The 22,369-nt window shown below is 40.2% G+C and overlaps 1 protein-coding gene and 1 pseudogene across 1 annotated transcript; both read right to left on the bottom strand.

Moving 5' to 3' along the window:
* Window positions 1-396: 396 nt before the first annotated feature.
* Window positions 397-21,943, bottom strand: ZKSCAN2 (zinc finger with KRAB and SCAN domains 2). The gene is made up of 8 exons (XM_036739409.1): window positions 21,835-21,943; window positions 20,171-20,645; window positions 19,482-19,668; window positions 14,275-14,369; window positions 13,786-13,912; window positions 12,227-12,904; window positions 7,265-7,753; window positions 397-2,114 (listed from the first exon to the last, which is right to left on the bottom strand). Exons 2-8 carry the CDS (start codon window positions 20,573-20,575, stop codon window positions 1,198-1,200), a joined length of 2,898 nt encoding a protein of 965 aa, XP_036595304.1. The 5' UTR covers window positions 20,576-20,645; window positions 21,835-21,943; the 3' UTR covers window positions 397-1,197.
* The window catches only part of LOC118832171, a 122,099-nt pseudogene continuing 121,604 nt past the window's right edge, over window positions 21,875-22,369 (bottom strand).

Here is a 22,369-nt window from a genome sequence, read left to right as displayed (position 1 = left end):
AGAGCCTTTTTAGCTCTAACATGCTATGACTAGGTAGGAAGAAATTAGGAAATTTGGGTTTTAGTTCTGACAGGAAACTCCTGAATGTAATCTGAGAACTCAGCAGTATAAAGACTTTGGAATTATTCAGTGTGTCATATAGGCAGGTTAATGTCTTGGGAAAAATAACCTCGCTCATCTATTTGGATATACTATTGTATAAGTATAGGCTAAAATAAAATTGCCACTTAAGGTCTGTGGATATTAGCATTGAGGATTCAAAACCTTAATTTGAATCAAATGTTCACCAACAAACCAGTTATTATTTTTAACAAGAAAAATTACAGGGTAGAACTAGAAGATACATGAAATTTTACCTTATTCTGATGATAATAAACATTAGAAACATGCATTCTATTTAGTCCAAGATGGGCATGAGAATTTATAAGTTTTAAACAAGAGTAAAAACTTAAAAGAGTAATACCTACAAGAAGAGGTAAAAAGAAATAGGATTTTTCCTTGAGAAGGCCAAGGAAATTTAATCTTCAATTATATATCACCCAACGAAGGTGACCAGTTTCTTTCCTTCTTCCAGGAATAGAAGTATTGGAACAATGACCTTAAAATACAGTACAGAGGGTCTTTGACACGAAGAAACAACTTCCTGATAGTGAAGGATGTTAAAGGCTGCTGAGGAAAGCTATATAATCTCCAACTTCTTTAAAAATAGGAACAGTTAATCATCTATTTAGGATGGTTTGGATACAATTCTGGGGAAAGGTTCTTGAAAGTCCCTTCCAGACCCAGGATTTTGGTATATCAATGAGCTCAAGTTCATTTGGAGATCGTGATTATTTTCAGCATTTCCCATTTGCTTGAAGAAACATCTTTCAACTGGTATTGTTGGAATCAATAATCCGATAGAAATGGCCATAAGATACAGAACAGATTTACATCTTTAAGTCAGACCTCATGTTTTCTTCACTTTTTTTTTTAAAGGAGAGATCAAGTCATATAGAAGAATCAGGGGAAGATTCATCAAGTTGAGGCAGAATTAGGAATGTGACCCATGCCACCTGAACATTTCCTGACTTCTTAAGACTTATGTTTTATAATAAGTACAAAATTGATTCCAGGACTGTGACAGACTAATGAATGAGGATGGAGGACTGCAAACTTTTTTTTTTTAAGCCAAAGGATATTAGGATATGAGAACTGTCAAAAAGTTTTTCCAAACTCATCAGCCCTCTCGAAGTTTTCTGCAGTATAATCAGATTTAAGTTGAGATGGAAGCTCTTCTCTTACGTGGATTCTTCGGTGTTTAGTAAGAGCTGAGCTTTTGCTGAAACTTTTACCACAGTGAGAACACTCATACGGTTTTTCTCCTGTGTGAGTTCTCTGATGTTCTCTAAATCGGGTACAGTTACTAAAACTTTTTTCACAATCCACACATTTATAGGGATTCTCTCCTGTATGTATTCGACGATGGGCACTAAAGTGAGAGCTGTTGGTGAAGCTTTTCCCACACTCACCACACTGATAAGGCTTCTCTCCTGTGTGGGTTCTCTGATGTATTATAAGGCTTGAGCTCTGACTGAAACATTTTCCACACACGCTACATTTATAGGGTTTCTCTCCTGTATGGATTCTCTGGTGAGCACCAAAGTTCGAAGAGTCATTGAAGCTTTTCCCACACTCAAGACATTTAAAGGGTTTCTCTCCTGTGTGGATTCTTTGGTGTCTTATAAGGCTTCTGCTTCTACCAAAGCACTTTCCACACACATTACATTTGTAGGAGCTGTCTTTATGATGAGTTACCTGACATATAAGATATGAATTCTGAAGAAAACTTCTCCCATATTTGAAAAATCTGTAAGGTCTCCATCCCATGAAAGGTCTCCGATGACCTATCACCTTTCCTAAATCTCTCTGCTGGGTAATAAATCTTCCTTGTTTTTCTCCTGGGAGGCAGTTTCTCCATTGTCTTTCAGATTTGTACTCCCTCTTGTGGTCTTTTCCTGGATCAATATCATGGAGAAGGCCATCTTTAGACTTTCCTGGTAATGTTGAATGTAGGTCTACTTTCTCATATATTTGTGTTGAATCTTTCTTATTCCTACTCCTCATCTCAAAACCTGAAAAGAAGAAAATGAAAATGTGATTCCGTGCCAAAGCTGAAGAAGGAAGTATGAGGTACTTTGCTAGCTTCTAGATTCTATAAAGAAAAAACCAACAGTTTCTGCCCTAAAGTAATTTATAATCTATTAGGGGTAATATGATACATACCCAATAAAATACAAAAATTATTTTAGCAGCTGTGAGAAGGGCTCAATGGAAGAAAGAGTGGAAAATTAAAATATAATTAATGAGATCAAAGTAGGGCAAATGTAATCCAAATTTTCTGAAAGAAAAGTCTGCAAACTGTGGGCCAGCTAGCTTGATTCTGATTCCTGGGAAAATTTCAGAACCAGTTATGCAGAGCTGGTAGTGAACAACAGAAAAAGAAGCAGTGATCACAAAGAGCTAGGTAGAAGGAGAGAGGAGCATGTAATAGATGATAACATAAATTTATGGATCAGAAACTGGGCCCATCTGAAAGAGTCTTTAATGGTCAATGTCATCTTGGCAGGAAGTCTTTAGTAAGGTGCCCCAGGTATCTAAGCTGGCCCTGTGCTATTTAGCATTTTTATTAATGATTTAGATAAAGGCACAGTAGGTATACTCATCACACTGACATAGGTGACAGGATCTAAAAAGATCTTAACAGATTAGAGCATGTGATAGAATCTAATATGAAATTTTAATAGGGACATTAATAAAGTCTTAAAACTGAACCCAAATTAAAACTGGGTTAAAAAAATCAGTTTCACAAATACAAGATGGGGGAGGTGTGGCCAGGAAAAAAATATTCTGGAAAAGATCTGGGGGTTTTAGTGGACTGCAAGGTCAAGATGAGTTAGTGGTATGATGTGGAAGCCTAAATAACAGATCACAGGTGACACTGAGAGGCCTAGCTTCCAAGAATAGGGAGATGATAATCTCATTGTACTTTGTCCTTGTCAGACTTCATCTGGAGTATTGTATTCAGTTCTTGGCACAGCAGTTTAAGAAAGGCATTGATAATTTGGACAGTCCAGAGAAGAGCAACCAGAGTGGTGAAGGGCTTTAAGTCCATGTCATGAGAGAATTGCAGAAACTGGGGATGTTTAATTTGGGGAATGAAGGGGAATGAGATCAGTATTCAAATATTTGAAGCACTGTCATATTGAAGAGATATTAGACTTGTTCTCTTTGGCCCTGATGGTAGGACCTCTGTGTGGAAGTTGCAAAGAGGCAAATTTAGGCTTGAAATTAGAGAAAAAACTAACAATTGGAGCTGTCATAATGTAGAATGGACTGCCTTGGGTTTAGCTGATCCCTAATCAATGGAGGTCTCTGAAACAGAGGCTAGATGACCACTTGTCAGATGAATGGGACTAAGTGTAAGGGATCAAAGAAAGTAGTATAGGAGATTTGAAGAGAGAGAGCACTTCCAGGTAGAAGAAAAAGGGAAGGCTTCACTGAGGAGGCTGAAACTGAGCTTTAAGAAAAAGTGAGTTTCTAAGAGGCAGAGATGTGGGAGTTCCAGGAATAAGGAAAGGCATATGCAAATTCAGAGAGGCAGGAAAGGACAAGAAGAAATAAAGGAGTAGTGAATAGTCTAACTTGGCCAGAGTGCAGAGTTGGTAAATGTAGAAAATACAGCTGGTAAAGTAGGTTGAAGGCAGATTACAGAGAGCCTTGACATCAGATTAATTCAATAAATGATGTGGTGTCACTGAAGAATTTTTTAAAAAGGTGATGTGACATGTCTGATAGAAAGTTTACTTCAGTAGAAATGTGAAGGGCAGATTTGAGAAAGACAAAAATGGAGGCTGATCAGTTAAGAAACCATCGCAATTGTTCAGGTGAAGGCTTAAAGGGATGACTATGAAATGTATTTTGGAGGTAGAACTGACAGGACTTGGTCACTGGGCGTGGGCACTGTGAAAGAGTGACAGATGATTCCAAGGTTGAATGACTGAAAGAGCGGTGGTGTCATCAAGACAAATAGGGAAGTTGTAAGGAGTTTGGGGGAACATGGTTAGTTTTAAATATGCTGATTTTATGTTAATATGACATCCAGTTAAGGATGTATCATAGACAACCGGAAATGTGAGCGTACGACTCAGGAGAAACCGGTGGTAGAGATCTAGATATGAGAATCATTTGCAATAGTATTATTCAAATCATAGATATGGTTGAGATCACCAAGAAAGAGCCAACAGGGGAGAACAGGGCAGATCCTTGGGAGATACAAACTTTGGGAATGGGAGGAGAGACAGGAGAACCACATAAAGAGACTAAAGGGCCAGAAGAAAATATCAAGGAAGGGATAAATATTATCAAATGTTGCAGACAGATGAAGGATAAGGACTAAGGGGAGGTCACTGGATTTGACAATGAGATCATTAATGACCTTTGAAATAGAAGTTTGAGTGCTGATAAATAGCGAGGAAGTAGAGACAGCCAGTACAGACTAAGCTTTTAAACTAACATGGAAGAAGAGGATGATAGCTCAAGGGGGCAACAGGGTCAATGGAAGTTTTTTATAGGTATAGGGCAGACTTGATTATTAATTTTGAAATGATCTCACTCTGAACCCCTACACAGTCTTTTAAAGTAAGTAGATCTCTTTGGAGTAGGCCAAACGATATTTATGGTGCTAGGTCATGAGAAATAATAAGAAATGGTTTCAAAATTCCCTGTTTCAATAAAGAAAGTATAAATAAGTCCATGTTAAAGTGTTACATGTAGTACTGACGATGGGCCTTAGCACCTTCATTTCCTCTCTTTTTTTTTACATTCCTCAGTCTGTTTTTCCAGTATCAGACAATATAGCTATCTTATTCCCAGCACCAGCACTAGCTAGCTGTGTGACTCTGAGGAAGTCATCCCTCCTCTCTAGGCCCTACTTTTTTCATCTGTAAAATAAAGGCTGGACCAGAAGCTCTTTAAAGTCCCCTCCTGCTCTAATATTCAATGACTCTATGAATATTAATATTATAAATAACTCACACTGGAAGGTCTGTAAAAGTCTTTCCTCACAACCATTCTGTGAGGTTAAGTGATTTAAGTATTATCCTCATTTTGGAAATAAAGAAACTGCAATATTAAGTGACTTGCCCAGGGTCACCCAGCTAATGTCTGATGAATAAGTATTGGAAGATACTTTATTCAATTCAATTAAACATTTATTAAGCACTTAGCTGGTGGAGATACAAATAAAATAGTCCCTACTCTCAGAGAGCTTATATAATACACAAACACCCCCATATCAGTAAAAAGAATAATAATCTAGTAACATTTATATACTACTCACTGTGTCAGGCACTGTGCTAAGGGCTTTACAATCATTATTGTAAAGACTAGGAATTGCACAGAAGGTGCTAACCTGCACTGGTGGAGGGAGTTTCCTCATCTGGCAGTTCCCTATACCAACAAAGTCACAGATCCAGTCCCAGTCCCTCCTCCCTATCTTTAGTAAACATGACTTGAAGATATTTGGCTACAGCATTGACTCAGTAAATGTGTTTCTTCATCTGTTTGATAACATCGGCATTTTATCTACCCCATGTGGCAGAGCGGCTCCTATCCCCGCTCATTCCATAAGTGAAGTACCCTGGATCAGAAGCTGGACATGAAAAATGGAGCCTTTTACTGAGCATAGGGTTGGAGTTTACAGCCAATTCTGAGTTAGTGGAATGAGGCAAAATGGATATTCAGGACCTATAACCAAAAAGTATCCATTTATTCTACCTTTGTGTTTCCCAATTCTAACCCATTTTCTATATCCGATAATTAGAACTCTAGGTTTCCAAAAAATGACACCGCCTCCCAACCAAATCCCAACAACGTCCCTGGAGTGATTCTTTGTTGGACGCTTCTTGCTGTAGTGGTAAGAACGGTGGTTTGAGAACCAGAGTTGGATTCTAGTCCTGGCGCTGCCTTTGACTAGCTATGTGACCAGGGTCAAGTCACTTCCCCTCCATGGGCTTCAGTTTCCACATGTGCAAAATGAATATAGCTAGGCTAGATCTCTCCAAGCACCAAGGATCTGTGTTGATGTCCACTGCTTCCCCTTTGTTTGGCTTATTTGTCCCCCACAAAGCACTTTACTAGTGCAATATGATTTCTTTTATAACATAAGGCTACCTTTATCCCAACTTTCTTTTGTGTTCAGTGAGTCTTCCTCAAATTTCTTCTAGCACTTTGCTTGGCATCCTTTGACTCCTATAACATTCTCTCCTGTATCATACTTACTTGTGTACAAGTATGATCTGTTCATTAGATTGTGAGCTTCTTGAGCCATTTTTCATCTTTATATTTCTAGAACCTAGCACAACACCTTGAACACAGCAGGTGCTTAATAGATGTTTATTGAATTAAACAGAGCTTTGATATTCCATGAATTTACCAAGTATAGAAATTAAAGTCCCTAATCTGCATTTCCACGGGTCTCCTCTGGAACCCTTTATAGGACTGGAGTCATGTTGGCAATATGCCAGCTTTCTGGCATGGTGACTATTTTTGACTTTAGATTAATGTTTAGTTAGCATTCCCACAATTTCACTTGATTCCCTTTAGAATTCTTTTATTCAATAAAAAAACTCACTGTTTATTATATAGGTGTACTAAGTACCATGTGGATACCAATTTCAGTGACTTAATCTCAATACACTAGTTTGATTTTTGCTTGGGACTCTCCTATCTTAAAAATACCTTCTTTTAGTTACCAAACATCTTGAAAAAGTGATTTAGATTCATTCCTCAACACTTGCCCATTGTTTTAACTCCCCACAATTGGGCTTTTGGTCCTACCACTCTATTGAAACTGTTCTTTCTGAGGTTACCAGATCAAATGATCTTTTCTCAATCTTCATCTATGACGACCTTCCTGAAGCTTTCGATCTTACTGAGATGCGCCCCTGCTGCTCTCCTGCCTTGGCATCTGTGACATTGCACTACTCCAGTTCTCCTATTCTTCTACCCGTCCTGTTTGTCTCTATTGGCTCTGCTGCTTGTCCTCTAAGTGTGGCTGTCATTGACCTCAGGCCCTCTGCTTTCCTCTCTAGATAGTGGTCTCTCTTGGAGGTTTCTCATCCACTTCAGTTGTCACTGGTCTCTCAACTCTGGAACCAGTGTTTTTTGACTACGCCCTACTTTCTCCCTTTTAGGCTCTGACCTCGTTGAGGAAGGTTCTCACCGCTTAGGTTTTCACCCGAAGTTGGAGCGCCTTGGGACTCAGGTTCCTCTATCAGTTCCTTGACACAAATTCTTTGGCTGTCAGAGTCCTCCACCACAGCTGCTTGTAAGGACTCCTCATGTTCCCAGCTTCCCTGTTCTTGGGGTTCAATCTCAATACTGTTCTTTCCTTGAATGAGAGGCTTTACTTCTTCCAGGCTATCAGTGGGGGAGGCAGAAGCCTGGGTATTCATTAGCGCATCCAACTCCTCATAGAAGGCGCACGATTCTAGTACACTGCCATTCCTTACTTTGCGATAACTCTTTTGAAGGCTTTTGAACTTGGTCCGGCACTGTTCTGGTGTCCGAAGGAAGCCACATTCTTGAAGCTGCTCAGCCACTGCCCCGTATACTTTGCTCTTTCGATGACAAGCTTGAAGGGCTTCATAAAACCGAGACTCACTAAGAATGTCAAGGAAAGTCTTAGTTTCCTCATAACCCCAGTGCACACCTGCCATCAGAGAACAAAGGTGAGAGAGAAGACTAGAAACATGGTAGAAACTAGAGCCAAAAGCAGCAGCATATGAGCTGCTGATTTTCTGTAGCAATTTTTTGAGGAATCACCAGAAATTATTTTTTATGGCAGACTGATGAAAGGATATTCAATAAAATTACTTAAACTGTGACCCAGAAATACTACTCCAAAATGGTTTACATTCCAAAAGAGATCAAAGAAAGAAGAAAAGGAACCATATGTACAAAAATATTTATAGTAATTCTTTTTGTGGTGGCAAAGAATTAGAAATTAACCAGGAATATCTGAAGAAACTATGGCATATGAATGTGATGGAATATTACTGTGTTGTAAAAAATGGTGAAGGGGACCATTTCAAGAGAAGACCTGTATGAAATGATGCAGAATGAAGTGAGCTGAACAAGAATAATTTATTCAATAACAACAATATTGTAAAGACAAATATCTGAAAGACTTAAGAATTATAATCCATGTAATGTCCAACTACATTTCAGAGGTCTTATGGGGAAACATGCTACTCACCTCTTGATAAAAAAGTGATGTGTTCAAGGTGCAGACTGAGGATATATATTTTTGGACATAGCCAAATTTGTTCTGCATCCCTATACATATTTGTTATAAGGGTTTTGTTTTTCTTTCTTGGAGGGAGGTAGGGAGGAAGAAAAGGTGGATTTTCATTAATTTTAAAAAATAAAAAATAAAAAATTCAACAAAAATATTTTAATACTTTAAAAAGTTTAACATTAAGAGCTAAAATATTTTTAAAAAATTTATCAAGAGGCCTTTATATCTACTGGTATCTATTCGAATTTCACAGAATCACAGAATGTTAAAATTACAATGGATCTTAGAGATCACATAGTCAAAACGCCTCATATAAAAATTTGGAGGCCATGAGTGATAAGAATTGATTTAGAATGGATTTAAAAGATCTATATCCTTAGCCTTGACTCAGGAGAAGCATGAGTATCACAGAATTAGGTAAGCACAATCTTTTTTGTCATCGTGTAGACTATGGTGTCAAACTCAAATAGTAACTGATCCTTGCCACATTATTGACTTAAAAACCTTAGGAAACCATAAATTAATATTATTTATGTTTTACTGTATTTTTATTTATTTTGTTAAATATTTCCCAAATAAATTCTAAACTTGGCTCCAGCCAAACTTGGGAGTTTTGTGGGCTGTGAATTTGACATCTTTGGTGTAGACTCCATACCTGTGTAAAATAGAGAATTCAATGTAGTGTACTAAGAAATAAAATAACAACTTATACTTACGTAGTGCTTAAAATGCTTACCAAGTGCTTTTTTCACAACAACCTTATAGGGCAGGTAGTATAAAAATTATTATCCCCATTTTACAGATGAGGAAACTGAAGTTGAGAGAACTTAAGTGAATAGAAGTTGTGAAGAGGTCAGTTTAGGCTTTAGACTCCAGAATCCCCCATATGCCACAATCAGTCAGTGGAGTACAGAAGTATCAAATTCATTCATTCCTAGGACCTTATGTCATTGATACATAGTTCATTTCTCCACAGTGAACTGCAGTGAAACCCTTCCTTTATTCACATCACAATTCTAAGTTTGAAAACTGCACTCTCATGGAAGATTTCCTATCACAGAGGATTCTCACTGAGCTAGGAACTGAGAAACAGGATGTCCCAAGGACGCTACACACAGGAGTCAGAAATTTTTATTATCTATGTGGAACTGAAACCTGCTACTCAATGAGTGTAGTGTCACTTCTGGACAGTTCCAGAGGTAGTTAGACATTTGTTCGTGTTCCTGTCTCATCCTTAAGGATTTTGAGCATTCAGCTTACCAAAGGGTCACATGAATACTCCTCCACCGCAAAAGATCATTCAGATGTTTACTAAACCTGCAAGAATCTGTTTGCTTTTACTTCTCTGCTTATTCCAACAGCATGTCTTTCAGAAGACTGACATTTAAGCCTTCCATTTACTATAGGAGACCCTTAAAGATCTGCCCTAGGTGCCTAATTGCTTTCTGTATGTTCTAATACTAGAATAAGCAATTTCTTTCCAAGAATTTAGTTACCACCCTAACTTAAACTACTTTATATATGTTTAAAAATCTTTTTATGTTTTAAGTATTTTTAAAGTGGTCTGTTTATTTTAAAGGGGTAAGGTCCCTTTAACGGAATTAGTAAGTTTGTAAGTTATTGATAGTTGATGAGAGGACTATTGTATGTATGTAGGAAGGTTATATGAAACTGAGGAGAGGGAGTAGGTCCCCTTCAAAAGAAAAAGAAACAGAGGGATGAATCTTTTTCTGATCAGATAGTGTTCCGCTGCAGATCAGTGGCATCACCCTTGCGACTTTCTACTTTTGCCTTTGGCAGGAGAGGCAGGAAAAACTACGGGTAGGGAAGATGAAAGGACATGATTTCTCTTTAGAGTATTTGATGTCTTGCTGTATAAGAAGGATGCTTGCAAGGCTCTGACAACTGGAAAAGATGCTCACACATTCCCACAAACATGTAACCAACCCTGGGGGAGGGTCGCTCTCTTTTGGGATGTCAGTGGCATCACTGTTCACCTGCTGGATATGTGTCCTAATTATAGACAAAATGGTCAAGAGAAACTAAATATTCTTTTTATGGCAGAACTAACCTCATAAAGTAACATTATCTTCATGCAGTCAATACATATTTACTTATTTCTGAATTCTCTCATTTAATTACGTCTAAAGAATACTCAACGGCAGGGTACCTTTGATGAGCTACTTCACTGCTGACTCAAAAGAAACATGATGAAGCTATAGCTGTTTAGGTTTCTGCTAGCCCTCTACTGGACCCAGCTTCCTCCTTATAATGGGCAATGTCATCATTCTCCAACATCTCAAGCAAGCAACTTGGATGTCATCTTCAACTCATTCTTATTCACCCTTAACTGTTGTAAAACATTTTACTACCAAATTCTTCTTCCCCTACAGTGTCCACTGCTGCCAGAAGCTTGGTCTATAGACTGGCTGTAACATAGACAGCCAGAGAGGTCAAACACAAAGCCCCATACAGCCCACAACACTCCTGAATGCGGCCTGAACCAGATTAAATGTAACTGGGGATATTTAACAAAATAAATAAAAACATAATAACACATAGATAACATCACCTTTTCAACCTAGGTCCACATGCGGCCCAAAGGATACTTCTGTATAGATTTGTGGACTTGCTGCATTTTGAGTTTGACATCACTGCCCTAGATCACTACAAGCAGCTCCTCACCCTTAATGGCCTTGCTGCTTTCAGTGCCATAACTTTATCTAGCTTTTCCACTCATGTCAACATTTTCTTCTTTGTCTGTCACCTTGACCGTACTGTTCCCTCTTCCTCCAAAGAGTTCTTTCATAACTGTAGAAACAGATGTACAAAGCTGGGAAATAATTTGGCAATAATACAATAACTGGTGGCATAGTCTGTACTGGTTGTACATTTTAGCAAATACTCTAATGAAGGGAATGTCAATAAAGAGTATCATCAGTTTGTCCTGGAGGTGTATGGATCAAGACCAAGAATAACCACTCAAGTCTGGAGTCACCGCAGATTGGCTCTGAATGTCTAGATTAGACAGACAAGGCTGATGAACAATGTACCTCTTATACGGGAGTGGATGGGAGTACAAAGTCTTCTAGGATTCCCTGTTACTTTATTATCGCACCAGAGCTGCCGGGATGAGCCTCATTATTCAAGTCTTCAGGTTTAGAAGTTGGTCCAGACTTGGAAAGGAACCCTTTGGGGAGAGCTACAGATCCCTGTGGTCTGAGCCAATTAAGGTCAAGGTCCTTAAAAGCTCTAACTTCATGTTGGGTTTTAAGCTAGAGGAAGCTCCATCTGATAATGTGATACGGACTAGATTCACCTTGCTGTTAGAACACCGAATGTCCTTTCATTTCTGGTTGTGACTGATGTCACGAGGAAGAGATGGGGCGTAATGGTAGTCAAGTCAATCAAAAGGTATCTAAGTGAGTATCTACTGTGTGTCAAGCATCATGCGGGGCAGAGAGGTGCAAAAGCAAAAATGACATGGCCACTGCCCTCAAGGGGCTGACATTTTACCGGGACAAACTACACACATTAAAATATAAATAAAATATACACAAACATCAATGTGAAGAAGGTATTTTGAGTTTCAAAAACTCTGAAATACCTAACATGATTTTGTTATGGAATTCACAGAGTAAAGATGAAGTAATTTCGACAGGGAAGTTAACAGTAGTTGGAAGGATCAGGAAAGACCTCATAGAAGAGATAGTGATTGAGTTCTGAGGGAAGTTAGGGATTCTACAGGAAGGGAGGGAGCAGCTTTATGATATATAACTATGTTGTAATCTTGATTTAGTCACTTCCAATACAATGATTTTTTTCCCCCACACCAGACAACATGACATTAATTTTTACACCAAAATAAGGGGAAAAAAGTCTTACCACTTAAGTTTTGGAACAAGGCTGGTGCCCCAGGGATCTCAGGCTTTTGGGGGAACTCAATGCCTATTTCATCACCATCAGATTCTTCTGCAGCTTCTTCCTGCTCCCATCTGTCCTGTTCTTCAGCTTTGGGAGTAACATCCCCTAGCCTTGGGGGAGAGACAGTCTCTTTTGGGATGTCAGGGATTGTGGAACTGGGTCCAGGATTCAACAGGGCATCCATCTCTTCATAGAAGGCACAGGGCTCCAGCATGTGGCCATTCCTCACTTTTCGGTAGCTCTTTTGAAGACTTTTGAACTTGGTCCTACATTGTTCTGGTGTCCGGAGAAAGCCACACTCTCGCAACCACTCAGCCACAGCTCCATATACCTGGCTATTTCGAGGACAAGCCCGAAGTGTTTCATAAAACCGAGACTCTCTGAGAATTGCAAGGAAGGTCTTAGTTTCCTCATAGCTCCAATGTACCCCGGCAATCTTTTCATCTTCCAAGGCCCACGGCTGCTGATCTCTCCAGGATTTTCCCTGCCTTTTTGTCAGTGCCTGGATAGGTCCTTGCTTTTCCCCTGTATGGATGCCTCGAAGGACATGTCTCTTACTGGAGCCTTGGAGAGCTAAGACCCATGGCTTTTTTCCTTGAGCCAGCTGGGACACCTTCTTAGCTGCTGAAATTGGAACTCCTATAGGAAAAGGAACATATTTCATACTTTTCACAGAAAGTGACCCTGAAATCATTCATTCATTAATGCATTTTTTTTCCGCATTACTTCTTCCTGCATGGAATGCTTCTCTGTGTATTCAAAATCTGCCCTTCAAAGTTCAGTTAAAGTCTAACTCCTGTTATGTCAGCTTCTTTCACACATAATATGTCCTCCATAATTCTATGGCATTTAAGTATTAGACACAGTTATTTGGCATAATAATATAATGCCTTGCATTGTTATTTAACTTTTCATTCCTCGCTTTACCAAATAGACTGGAAGCACTGAGAGGGAAGCTATCAGGCTTTACGCTCCTTTTAAAAAATTCTCCTATCACATAGCACTGCACTAAATAGATAATAGGCACTCAACGAAAACATTCAAATATTTATGTCTCTGTGTAGGCAAAATGCTATGGGAGTTGGGAGGTGAAAGACTGTGATGAATGAATGAGTTTAAAATCTATTTCTTAAGGGTATGATGGATCATAAGTAAAGAATTCTGGGAGACGTTTTGGCTGTGTTAAATAGGAGGAGGAGGGAATAAGAAATGAAATAAACACTAAGGTACAGAATGAGAATTAGTTCATTTATAGCTCTGCAGAGAACTGAGTGTGTCCTCTGAGGAGAAAGTCTTTGCCTAGAAACCAGCCCTAAAACCTTGTTGTCTCTACAGCCTTGGATATGTAACATTAATTAAAGTTCCTTTTAGAAGGCCTCAGAGGATAAGAATTTGTTTTCTCCATGGGAAGAGTGGAAATAGGGATACTACTATCTTGAAGTTCAAAGGACAGTGGTAACTTCAGTATTAGTAGAACTGACCACAAACCACACAAACCTGAATAGGAAAGAAGTCCTTACCCAGTGAAACCATGTTCCTACAATTCTCCTTCATGATACCCCTGCAGAAGTTCTTGTGAGCAGGATTCAGACGCCCCCACTTCTTGTGGGAGAGATTCCTGGATATTCCCGAACATATCACAGGTTCCTGTAACAACACTGACACCTAGTACCACCAAGAAAACATCATTGCTCTTTCCTGAGATGAATGGCTGGGAATGAAACACAGAAGGACCTTGAGGTGAGAAATGTGACCAAGGGCCCTGGGATGGGTTTATTTGCTGGTGAAGGGGAGAACTTTTGCAGCAGAGCCATGAGGTATGGGAGATCTGCCAGCATTATTTATAAAAAGTTGAGTCCAATCTCCTCCACAAAATAAACACAGGAGCCCTCCCAATCATCCCAAAGAGATACAAAAGCTGGGAAAGAATAGACAGAAGCAGTTAGAAATTTAGATGGCAAAGAGACCCCGTGACTTTTGGGAAGCCAGAGAAAAGAGCTACAAGGTACCTGCGACCCAGCAGCAAGAAGTGGCATAGCCATCATTTCCTGATCTCTAGTGTTCCTCTTTTCAGGAAGGTCAGGAACCCACGAAGGAGGTAGTGCTGAGGGGAGAGAGAGAAGCTATTTAGTACATTAGGCTTTTTAGTTTTTTAATTATTTCCTCTCACCTTTTTAAAGAACTTTAAGGACTTAACATTTTGTCTTTGTACTCCCAGTGCTTTGTACACAGTGGGATTTTAATTAGTTTTTAATATGTGTTAAATATAAATTGAAGGAACAGAAAGATAAAACCTAGCATTGTAATTAGAATGACCAAGCTTAGCCCTGGGAAAGAGTTGAGAAAATGCACTTCTCTCCCTTTGCAGAGGCAAGGGCACTACAGGCATGGTATACTGTTTATGCTGCCAAAGATGGTTTATATGTTGGTTACTTTTGCTAGGCTGATTTCTTTCTTCCTTTTTTTATTTCAAGGGATGGTTTGTTAGATGTGGTAGTGTTATTTATGGAAATGAAGGTGATACAAAAACAAAAAATATCAATAAATTGAAAAAATATATACTTGTTGAACTGAACTAGCAAGTACAATATGCTGATTACCATTACTGTAAGAAGAGGAAGAGATAAAAGTAAAAGATACTCTATTTTAGACAGTTCAAGTTATGGTCTGCCTCTACACAGGGATAAACTCTATAATGAAAAAGCGTACTTGGGTCTCTAGACCTCTGAGTTTGTTCCACTTTTAAATCCCCTTTTTTGAAACATATATTCTTCTTTAGGCATACAATCATGAGGCTGTCGTTTATAAGACATCCTTTAGACAATCAATGTACCAAAATAGTACAAACATTTCAAAACCAGGAATTCCTTCTCACTGTGGGACACAGCACCATTCTGAGACAATTCCAAATGAATGATGAATATAACAGGAAGTAAAGTTACTCCATTTTAGAAGCATCAATCCATGTTAGTTAAGGACAGCAACCAATCGCAAACTGGTTCATTCAGAATATTAGTCACATTTGGTTATGAATTAACTATGATGTTTTCTGGGGGTAGCTACAGATTTATTTTTTAACAGATTCTTGTTTATTAGAATTAGTTGGTATTCTTTGACTGGGCATCAACTACTGGACTGAAAGGTGTGTCTGTGTGTGGGGGGGAAGGTGATCTAGCTAGAGGCTTAAAAATTGGAAAGGATAATCTACTACATTACTAATCTGTGTACAAATGAGTAAGTGGCACTTAAAATTGTTATCAGGTAACCAAGGACTTTATGCCATTTTCCCACTTCAGGGTCACTTGGAATAAAGACTTTAAGGAATGAATATCTGAGAAGAAAAGATCCAGGTTCCCTCTAACAAATTTAAGTGGCCCCCTTCCTCAGAGAACTATAGGATTTAGTAGTATGGGTTGTAAGCTGGAAAATGAGACAGTCAAAAAGAAGAACTAGGTACTCTTCATGAGGCTATACACAGGTTCTGCTGCTTTAACGGGGCTGCCCAAAGCCTAGAGGAAGACTGTAGAGAGTCCTATCCTACTTTGGTCGCCTTACAATCTCAGTTTCTGTCTTCTTCCTCCTACCAAGACTTTGCTCCCTAGGCAGCCTAGAATGGTTTCTTATTGGGATAGAGTGAGGAATTAGTTCTGAACACTTCAACCAACTAAACAATTCTTTACTGAGCACACAATCCATGTGCAATTACTATGGGGGATAAAAAGCTGTACAAGGAACCTTACTCTTAGGGATCTGTTCATAAGAGGACCCTAAGTTGGCTTTCAGTTATCACTACTACTCTCCCTGAGTGTTCATAAACCATTTGCTTAGTAAAGCCCTCTAGAATTTTGCTAGGAATAGTAATAATATACGGTAAGCTCATGAGTCAAATATGGGAAATAAGTCATAGATATAGAAAAATAATATGAGGCATTATAATTACTAAGTGAGTAGAAGACAATAAATGCTGTAGGACTTTAGAGAAAAAAATACCATGTGCGCTGGGGTAGTCAGGAAGTGGTTCACAGAAAGTCTGGGGCTTGAAGTGTAAAGAAGGCTGCTGTGGCCAGTGTTACCGACATTCTAGGTATTAACAAATGACAAAGTATAGAATGTTAGGGAGGGGACCTTTGATCAGTTAGTTCAACCCCTTCATTTTACAGAGAAAGAAACAAAGGCCCAGAGAGTCTAAGTAAGGCCCAGGGTGTCTCATATCCAGTAACTAATAGAACTTGGACTAAAGTCTTGCTTGTATGGAGTCAAATGCAGGGAGGTAAAATAATTAAATGAAAAGTGTTTAAATCACTAACTCCCCTCCATAAGCCTACTCAATTCTATCCTCAACCCCAAGGACTCAGGTCCTGAGTGACTGTTAATATAATATTGTATACATAATACAATTAAATTCAACCTCAAATCTTTCTGTTCCAAAGGAGCTCCAGAAATTTGTGAATTATGGAAATATGGAAGGAATTTGGGTTCAAGACCTAGACCCATTTATGTCATTTCTCTGAAGTTTTTCTGGGATAATTTCTAATTGGAGGCATCTAGATGGTACAGTGGACAGAATGCTATATATATAAAAGATCTGGGAGATTTAGTGGACTGCAACCTCAATGTGAGTGAGCAGTATGACGTGGCAGACAAAAACACTACTGAGATGTTGGGCTGCATTGAGCTAGATAGTATCCAGAGGTGGTAACTTGGCTGTACTCTGTTCTAGTCAGACACCTATGGAATACTGTGTTTAGCCTAGGGTGCCACATTTTTGGAAGGACAATGATAAAGAGAAAACATCCAGAGGAGGGCAATCGGGACGGTGAAAGGCCTTGAGGTCATGTCATACCAGTATGAATTGAATATTTGTCTAGAAGAGATTTATAGGAAAAACTATCTGAAGGATTATAAACAAGAAGAGGGATTAGATTTGTTCCCCTTAGCCCCATGAAGCAGAACTAGGAGCAACAGGCTCTTGCAGAGAAACAGATTTTAGTTTGATGTAAAGAAAAACTTCCTAACAGAGATGTGTAAAACTGAAATAACTGACCTTGGGAAGTCATGGGTTTCTCCTCATTAGGGTCTCCAAACAAGAGCTGGATGACTACTTGTCAGAGACAAATGTCCAAGAACAAGGAAATGATCTATTCTGTCCCTGTTACATCATATCTGGAATGCTGTATTCATTTTGAGGACTCACATTCTAGAAAGGGCACTGATAAGATGAAGCACATCTATTGGGGAGCAAGGATGATGAAGAGCTTTGAGATCATTTGACACAAGGACAGGCTGAAAGATGGGAGTGTTTAGAGAAGACTCAGAGAAGACATGATAGCTGCCTTCATGCATCTAAAGGCTATTATGTAGAAGAGGAATTAGACTTGTTCTGTTTGGCAAAAGAAGGCAGAATAAAAAGAATGAAAGCTACATTTAGGTTCAAGGTATCCAAAAGTAGAATGGGCTGCCCTGGGAAGTGTGTTCTCCTTCCTTGGACATCTATCATGCAAAGGAAAGAATGATCATTTGTCCATTGTATTGTAGAGGGGATTTTTGCCCAGGGATGGTTTGGACTAGATGGCCTCTGATGTCTCTTCCAACTTTGAGATTCTGCAAGTTGTTAAGAAATCTTATAAAAAGACTTCACTGTCAGAGTATGTATTACTTTTAGAAGCAGCTAATTTGTTTTCTGGACAGCTTTTTAATAAATAAATTGAACAAATATTTCAACTTCTCCCAAATCCCTCTCTCACACACAGTCCCAGTCCTAAGTTTCTTCTAAAAAAGAGTTGGTTAGGTTCTAATGAGAACACTGTTCCAATGCTCCTTAGTGTCAGAGGAATGGGAAGAACTTGGAGAAGGTCCAGAAAAGGAGTTGGAAAGAAGACCTTTATACAAAAGGGAATTGGAATAATTTAGTCTGCGGGCAGTCTTTAAGTATATAAGTTGGAACTACGAAATATGACCAATGAACAAACCTACCAGAACTCACACATCCAAATGAGTGCTGTTCCATTGGGAGGCTATATACTTATTCCAACGATGCTGCTACTGCTTCAAATGTTTTTGGAATTCTGCTTTGGGAATTGCCTTCAGAACTTTTGACACATTCTTTTCAATATCCTCAATGATGACATATCTTCATTCTCTTAGGGTGGACTTGATATTTGGGAAGAGACAAAAGTCATCCTGAGCCACATCTGATGAATAAGGTGGGTAATCAAGCTTTGTAATAATTTTTTGGGGGGAGTCATAAAAACAAGGCATAATTATAAAATAATAAAAGTAAATTATTTTTTATTACTATTAACTGCTTCTGAATAAAATTTCCCCCTAAAATCAAAATGATACCTATCAATGTAAGTTATTGTGCAATTCCAAAAGAGAAATTACAAATATGTTTTGGATAATGAAAACACTTTTAGAATAAGCGTATATTCTACCAGAGCAATATTTGAAGGACAACCATCATTTGGATGTTTATGCTCTGGAATGTATGTTAAGAAATAACAAATTTCACGTCTACTGAGGGTAGAACAAAAAGACAATCTGCAGTGGACAACAGATAACCACTTCACTCTTGTACTTTTAGCTTTTCAGGACACTTTCACATATAGTATCTCAGGTACTAGACACTAAAACTTGTTACTGAAGTAGGTTAGGGAGTCTTCTTATCTGGAGGTCTTTAAGAAGAATAACTACCTCTGTCTTCTTCTTTGTACAGATACTGAATTGGTGTAGTTCTGTCTAGAGGCCTAGAGGTAGGAGAATGGTCTGGATCACTGCTTTTCAACCTGTAAGGTTGGAAATGAAGTGCAAAGAGCTTTATAACCTATAGCAAGAACTTTTCAGGTGATGATGATAGGACCTTGCCAACCCAGCAGAACGAGATGATGGGTAATTCTGCTCCTGGCTGTCTGGCACACATCATAATTAAGTTTTCTACTGTCCAGTGAGACAGACAAAAACTGATCCCTTAAACTTTTCCATTAGCTAGCAGAGTTGATAATCTACATTATTAGTCATCATCATGATGAACAATGAATGTATAGAATTGACTGTACAAATGCTATGCCATAAACAAAAAACATACGTAATGACTAGAAAATGGGAATGATATTAAACACTAGTCTAGCTAGATGACTTCTGGAGGCCTTGACAAGTCTAAGATTTCAAGCCTGGTCAAGACTTCCTCATCTACCCAAGATAGATATTTGCTTCTTACCATTTTTTTGTAAGGGTTGGGGCTCCCCTTTATGGTTTAGTTGTCCCTGATGTCCTAAGCATAGGTTCCCAGCCTTCTCTTGTGTTACCATCTTAGGCTGGCCCTCTGCTTGTTCCATTTGAAAGCTTGGTGCTTCCCATGTTGCTCCAAGGGACACTGTCTTCTCTAAGCGCACGTGATTTGTAACCTGGTAAATAATATCCATCATCACAAATGAAGATGGGGGAAAAGAAGGGCAGGAATCAGGGTTAAGTCCCCAAAGAAAATGTTCTTCAGGGAGAGAGGGAATGGAGAGAAGGAATTAGAACTTCATTGTCTTGGGGCAATGAAAAGCAGCTTGTAATGCCTTGGTTAACATAAATCCAGGAATGAGGCATAATGTATCTGTATGCCTGATTCTCTTAAAAAGGAAGAATGGCCAAGTCTTCCTCATGGTCACAATGGAAGAAAAAAACCTACTCAGACACAAACTTTACATGTTCCCCCGAGGATGACTTCAGACAGCTGCATAAAGAAGTCTCCTGCCACATGGCCACAGCCCAAGAATTATCCATGGAAGCAAGTAAAGATTTAGATGTTAATAGCGAAGTAACATGCACTAATTTATCCCTACTTTTCTATAACTATGTCTTTCTGTTTCTTATTCCCACTCTTTTTTAATTACATAGCTCTGCATTGCCTCTTCTCACCTGCTGCTTCAATCTTCCAGGCTCTTTCTCCAAATCTGCAATTAGGGCTACAGCTTCTTCACCACTCTCTGGATACTGCTTCTGTGCCCACGCCTGGATCTCCTTGGGCAAAATGTTCAGGAACTGCTCAAGTACCAATAATTCCAGGATCTGCTCTTTGGAACGCACTTCTGGCATCAGCCACTGGCAGCAAAGTTCCCAGAGTCTGCTGAAAGCTTCATGGGGTCCAGATACATCCTCATAACGGAACTGCCTAAAGCTCTTGCGCAAGGTCTCAGAATCAGAGTCCTTCCCTTGAAAGGCTGATTCAGAAGCCCATGAAATGTCCTTTTCCACCTTCATCATCAGGTGTCGCTCTAGCTCCAGAGGAGCCTTCACTGGAGGGCAGAGAGCTGCAGCCATCATCTACTTTAGGGTCCACCTCACTCTGGCTAGAAGCTGGTCTCCCTGATGAGTATCCTTGATGGGAACTTCTCTGAGGAGGCAGCAAGAAAAAAAATCAACAGAAAGGCATACGGCAGACACACAAGTCTTAATCCTGAAGACAAGGGCACTTACACAACCACTGGTCTATAAACTCTGCTCTGTATCCCACAAAGGTTAGAGAAAATTAGTTTTTCTGAATACTTTCCCCTCAATGTAATCACTACAGCCCCAGGCTCTGAGGAGGCAGAGGAAGAAGCCGGTGTGGTATAATAACAAAGGATCAAAAAGAACTAAGTTCTAGACCAAGATTTGTGGCTAACTTGTTGGGTGACCTTGTTTGGGAAAATTGTATCACCTCTGCTGTGTGTCTGTTTTTACCCCTGTAAAATGAGGTTATATTCCATGATCTATGGGCTCTTCTCACATTATTAGGTGCTTCTCAGCTATGACATTCTAAGTTTTAAGGCCCCTTCCAGCCCTGACATTTTGGATTTTAAGGTTCTCCCCCCTCTAATATACTAGGTTTTGAGGTCCCTTCCAGTTCCAACATTTTAGGTTCCAACGTCCTTTAAGCTCTAACGTACTAGGTTCTAAAATCTCTTTCAGCCCTGCCATCTATCACATGTTCTAAAGTCCTTCCAGACCCAAATACCACGTTCTAAAGTTTCTTACAGCCCTGCCATCATATGTTTTAAGGTCCCTCCCAGCCCTGCCACCCCATATTCTAAGGTCTCTTCCAGCCCTGACACCCCATGCTCTAGTCTCTTCCAGTCCTGCCATCCCAGGTTCTAAGGTCTCTTCCAGCCCTGCCATCCCACGTTCTAAAGTGTTTCTAGTCCGGACAGGTGGTGTTCTTGCCCCAAACCCCGTCCTGGTACCCGGCAGGGGCGGGCCGAGCGGCAGGGGCGGCCGGGGCTCTCTCCCCTCTTTTGTCTCGGGATCGCGGGCGTCCCGAGGAGGGCGGTGGGAGGGGGTCCCGGGGCCGTCCCTCGGGCTGGAGGAGAAAGAAGCGGGGTCTACCAGGGTCTAGGGCCGGGGTCCGTTATCTCCCTCCCCTTCCCTATATACACTCCCCCCCCCCCTCCCGTCCCGCAGCCAAGGAAACCACAGCCCCGCCCCTCCCGCTCCACCAGACTCCCTCACACACAGGCCTACCCACCGGGCTGCCAGGGCCACCCCAGGCAGCCAGCAGAGGGGGTCGCCCCCCGGGCCCAGTAGGCGTCTTCCTAACGACTCACCCCTGCCCCGCCGGTGCGGGCCCAGCCTCATATGGCAGGCCTACAGGGCGGGCGACCAGCGCGAAGAACGCTGGGAACCGTGCCGGCGCCGACGGCAGTGCGCATGTGCGAACCCGGGGGTGGTCCCTGAGTCCCTCCTGCCGGCCGCCCAGCGCTGCCCTGACTAAAGGGCGAGGGCGAGGGGAGACGACACTTTTTCTGAGTCTCGGGGCGGGGGGATGTGGTCCCTCACCCGGGATCCGTGAAGTTTTTAAAGAATAATTGATAACTATTTCAGTATCATTGATTTCTTTTGCAATTCTGCGTATCATTTATTCTGAGAAGGGGTCCATAGAAAAGGGGACCGCCGGATGGTTAGAGTTCCACGACACAAAAAGGGGAGCCCTGCCCCAGGGGAACGGACGTTCAGATTGGGAGGGGAGGTTTTCCTTGACCAACGTAATAATATGCTACCTTCTTGGTCTGTGATCTTCATTGAGCCTCATTTTCCTTAATGAGAAATGAACTTTAAATCTCTACGAGCTCAATACCTCGC

Source organism: Trichosurus vulpecula, chromosome 9 (assembly GCF_011100635.1).
Source record: "Trichosurus vulpecula isolate mTriVul1 chromosome 9, mTriVul1.pri, whole genome shotgun sequence".
NCBI lineage: Eukaryota > Metazoa > Chordata > Mammalia > Diprotodontia > Phalangeridae > Trichosurus > Trichosurus vulpecula.
The sequence above is the reverse complement of the archived record's forward strand: the minus strand, read 5'-3'. Positions and strand labels throughout refer to the sequence as shown.

Coding starts and splice junctions, on each gene's coding strand:
- ZKSCAN2 (XM_036739409.1), bottom strand. CDS start 20,575: ATGATGGCTGCAGCTCTCTGCCCTCCAGTGAAGGCTCCTCTGGAGCTA. Junction 12,905..13,785: donor TAGGAACATGGTTTCACTGG/GTAAGGACTTCT, acceptor CTTTTCCTATAG/GAGTTCCAATTTCAGCAGCT. Junction 2,115..7,264: donor TTCGGGTGAAAACCTAAGCG/GTGAGAACCTTC, acceptor TCTTCTTTTCAG/GTTTTGAGATGAGGAGTAGG.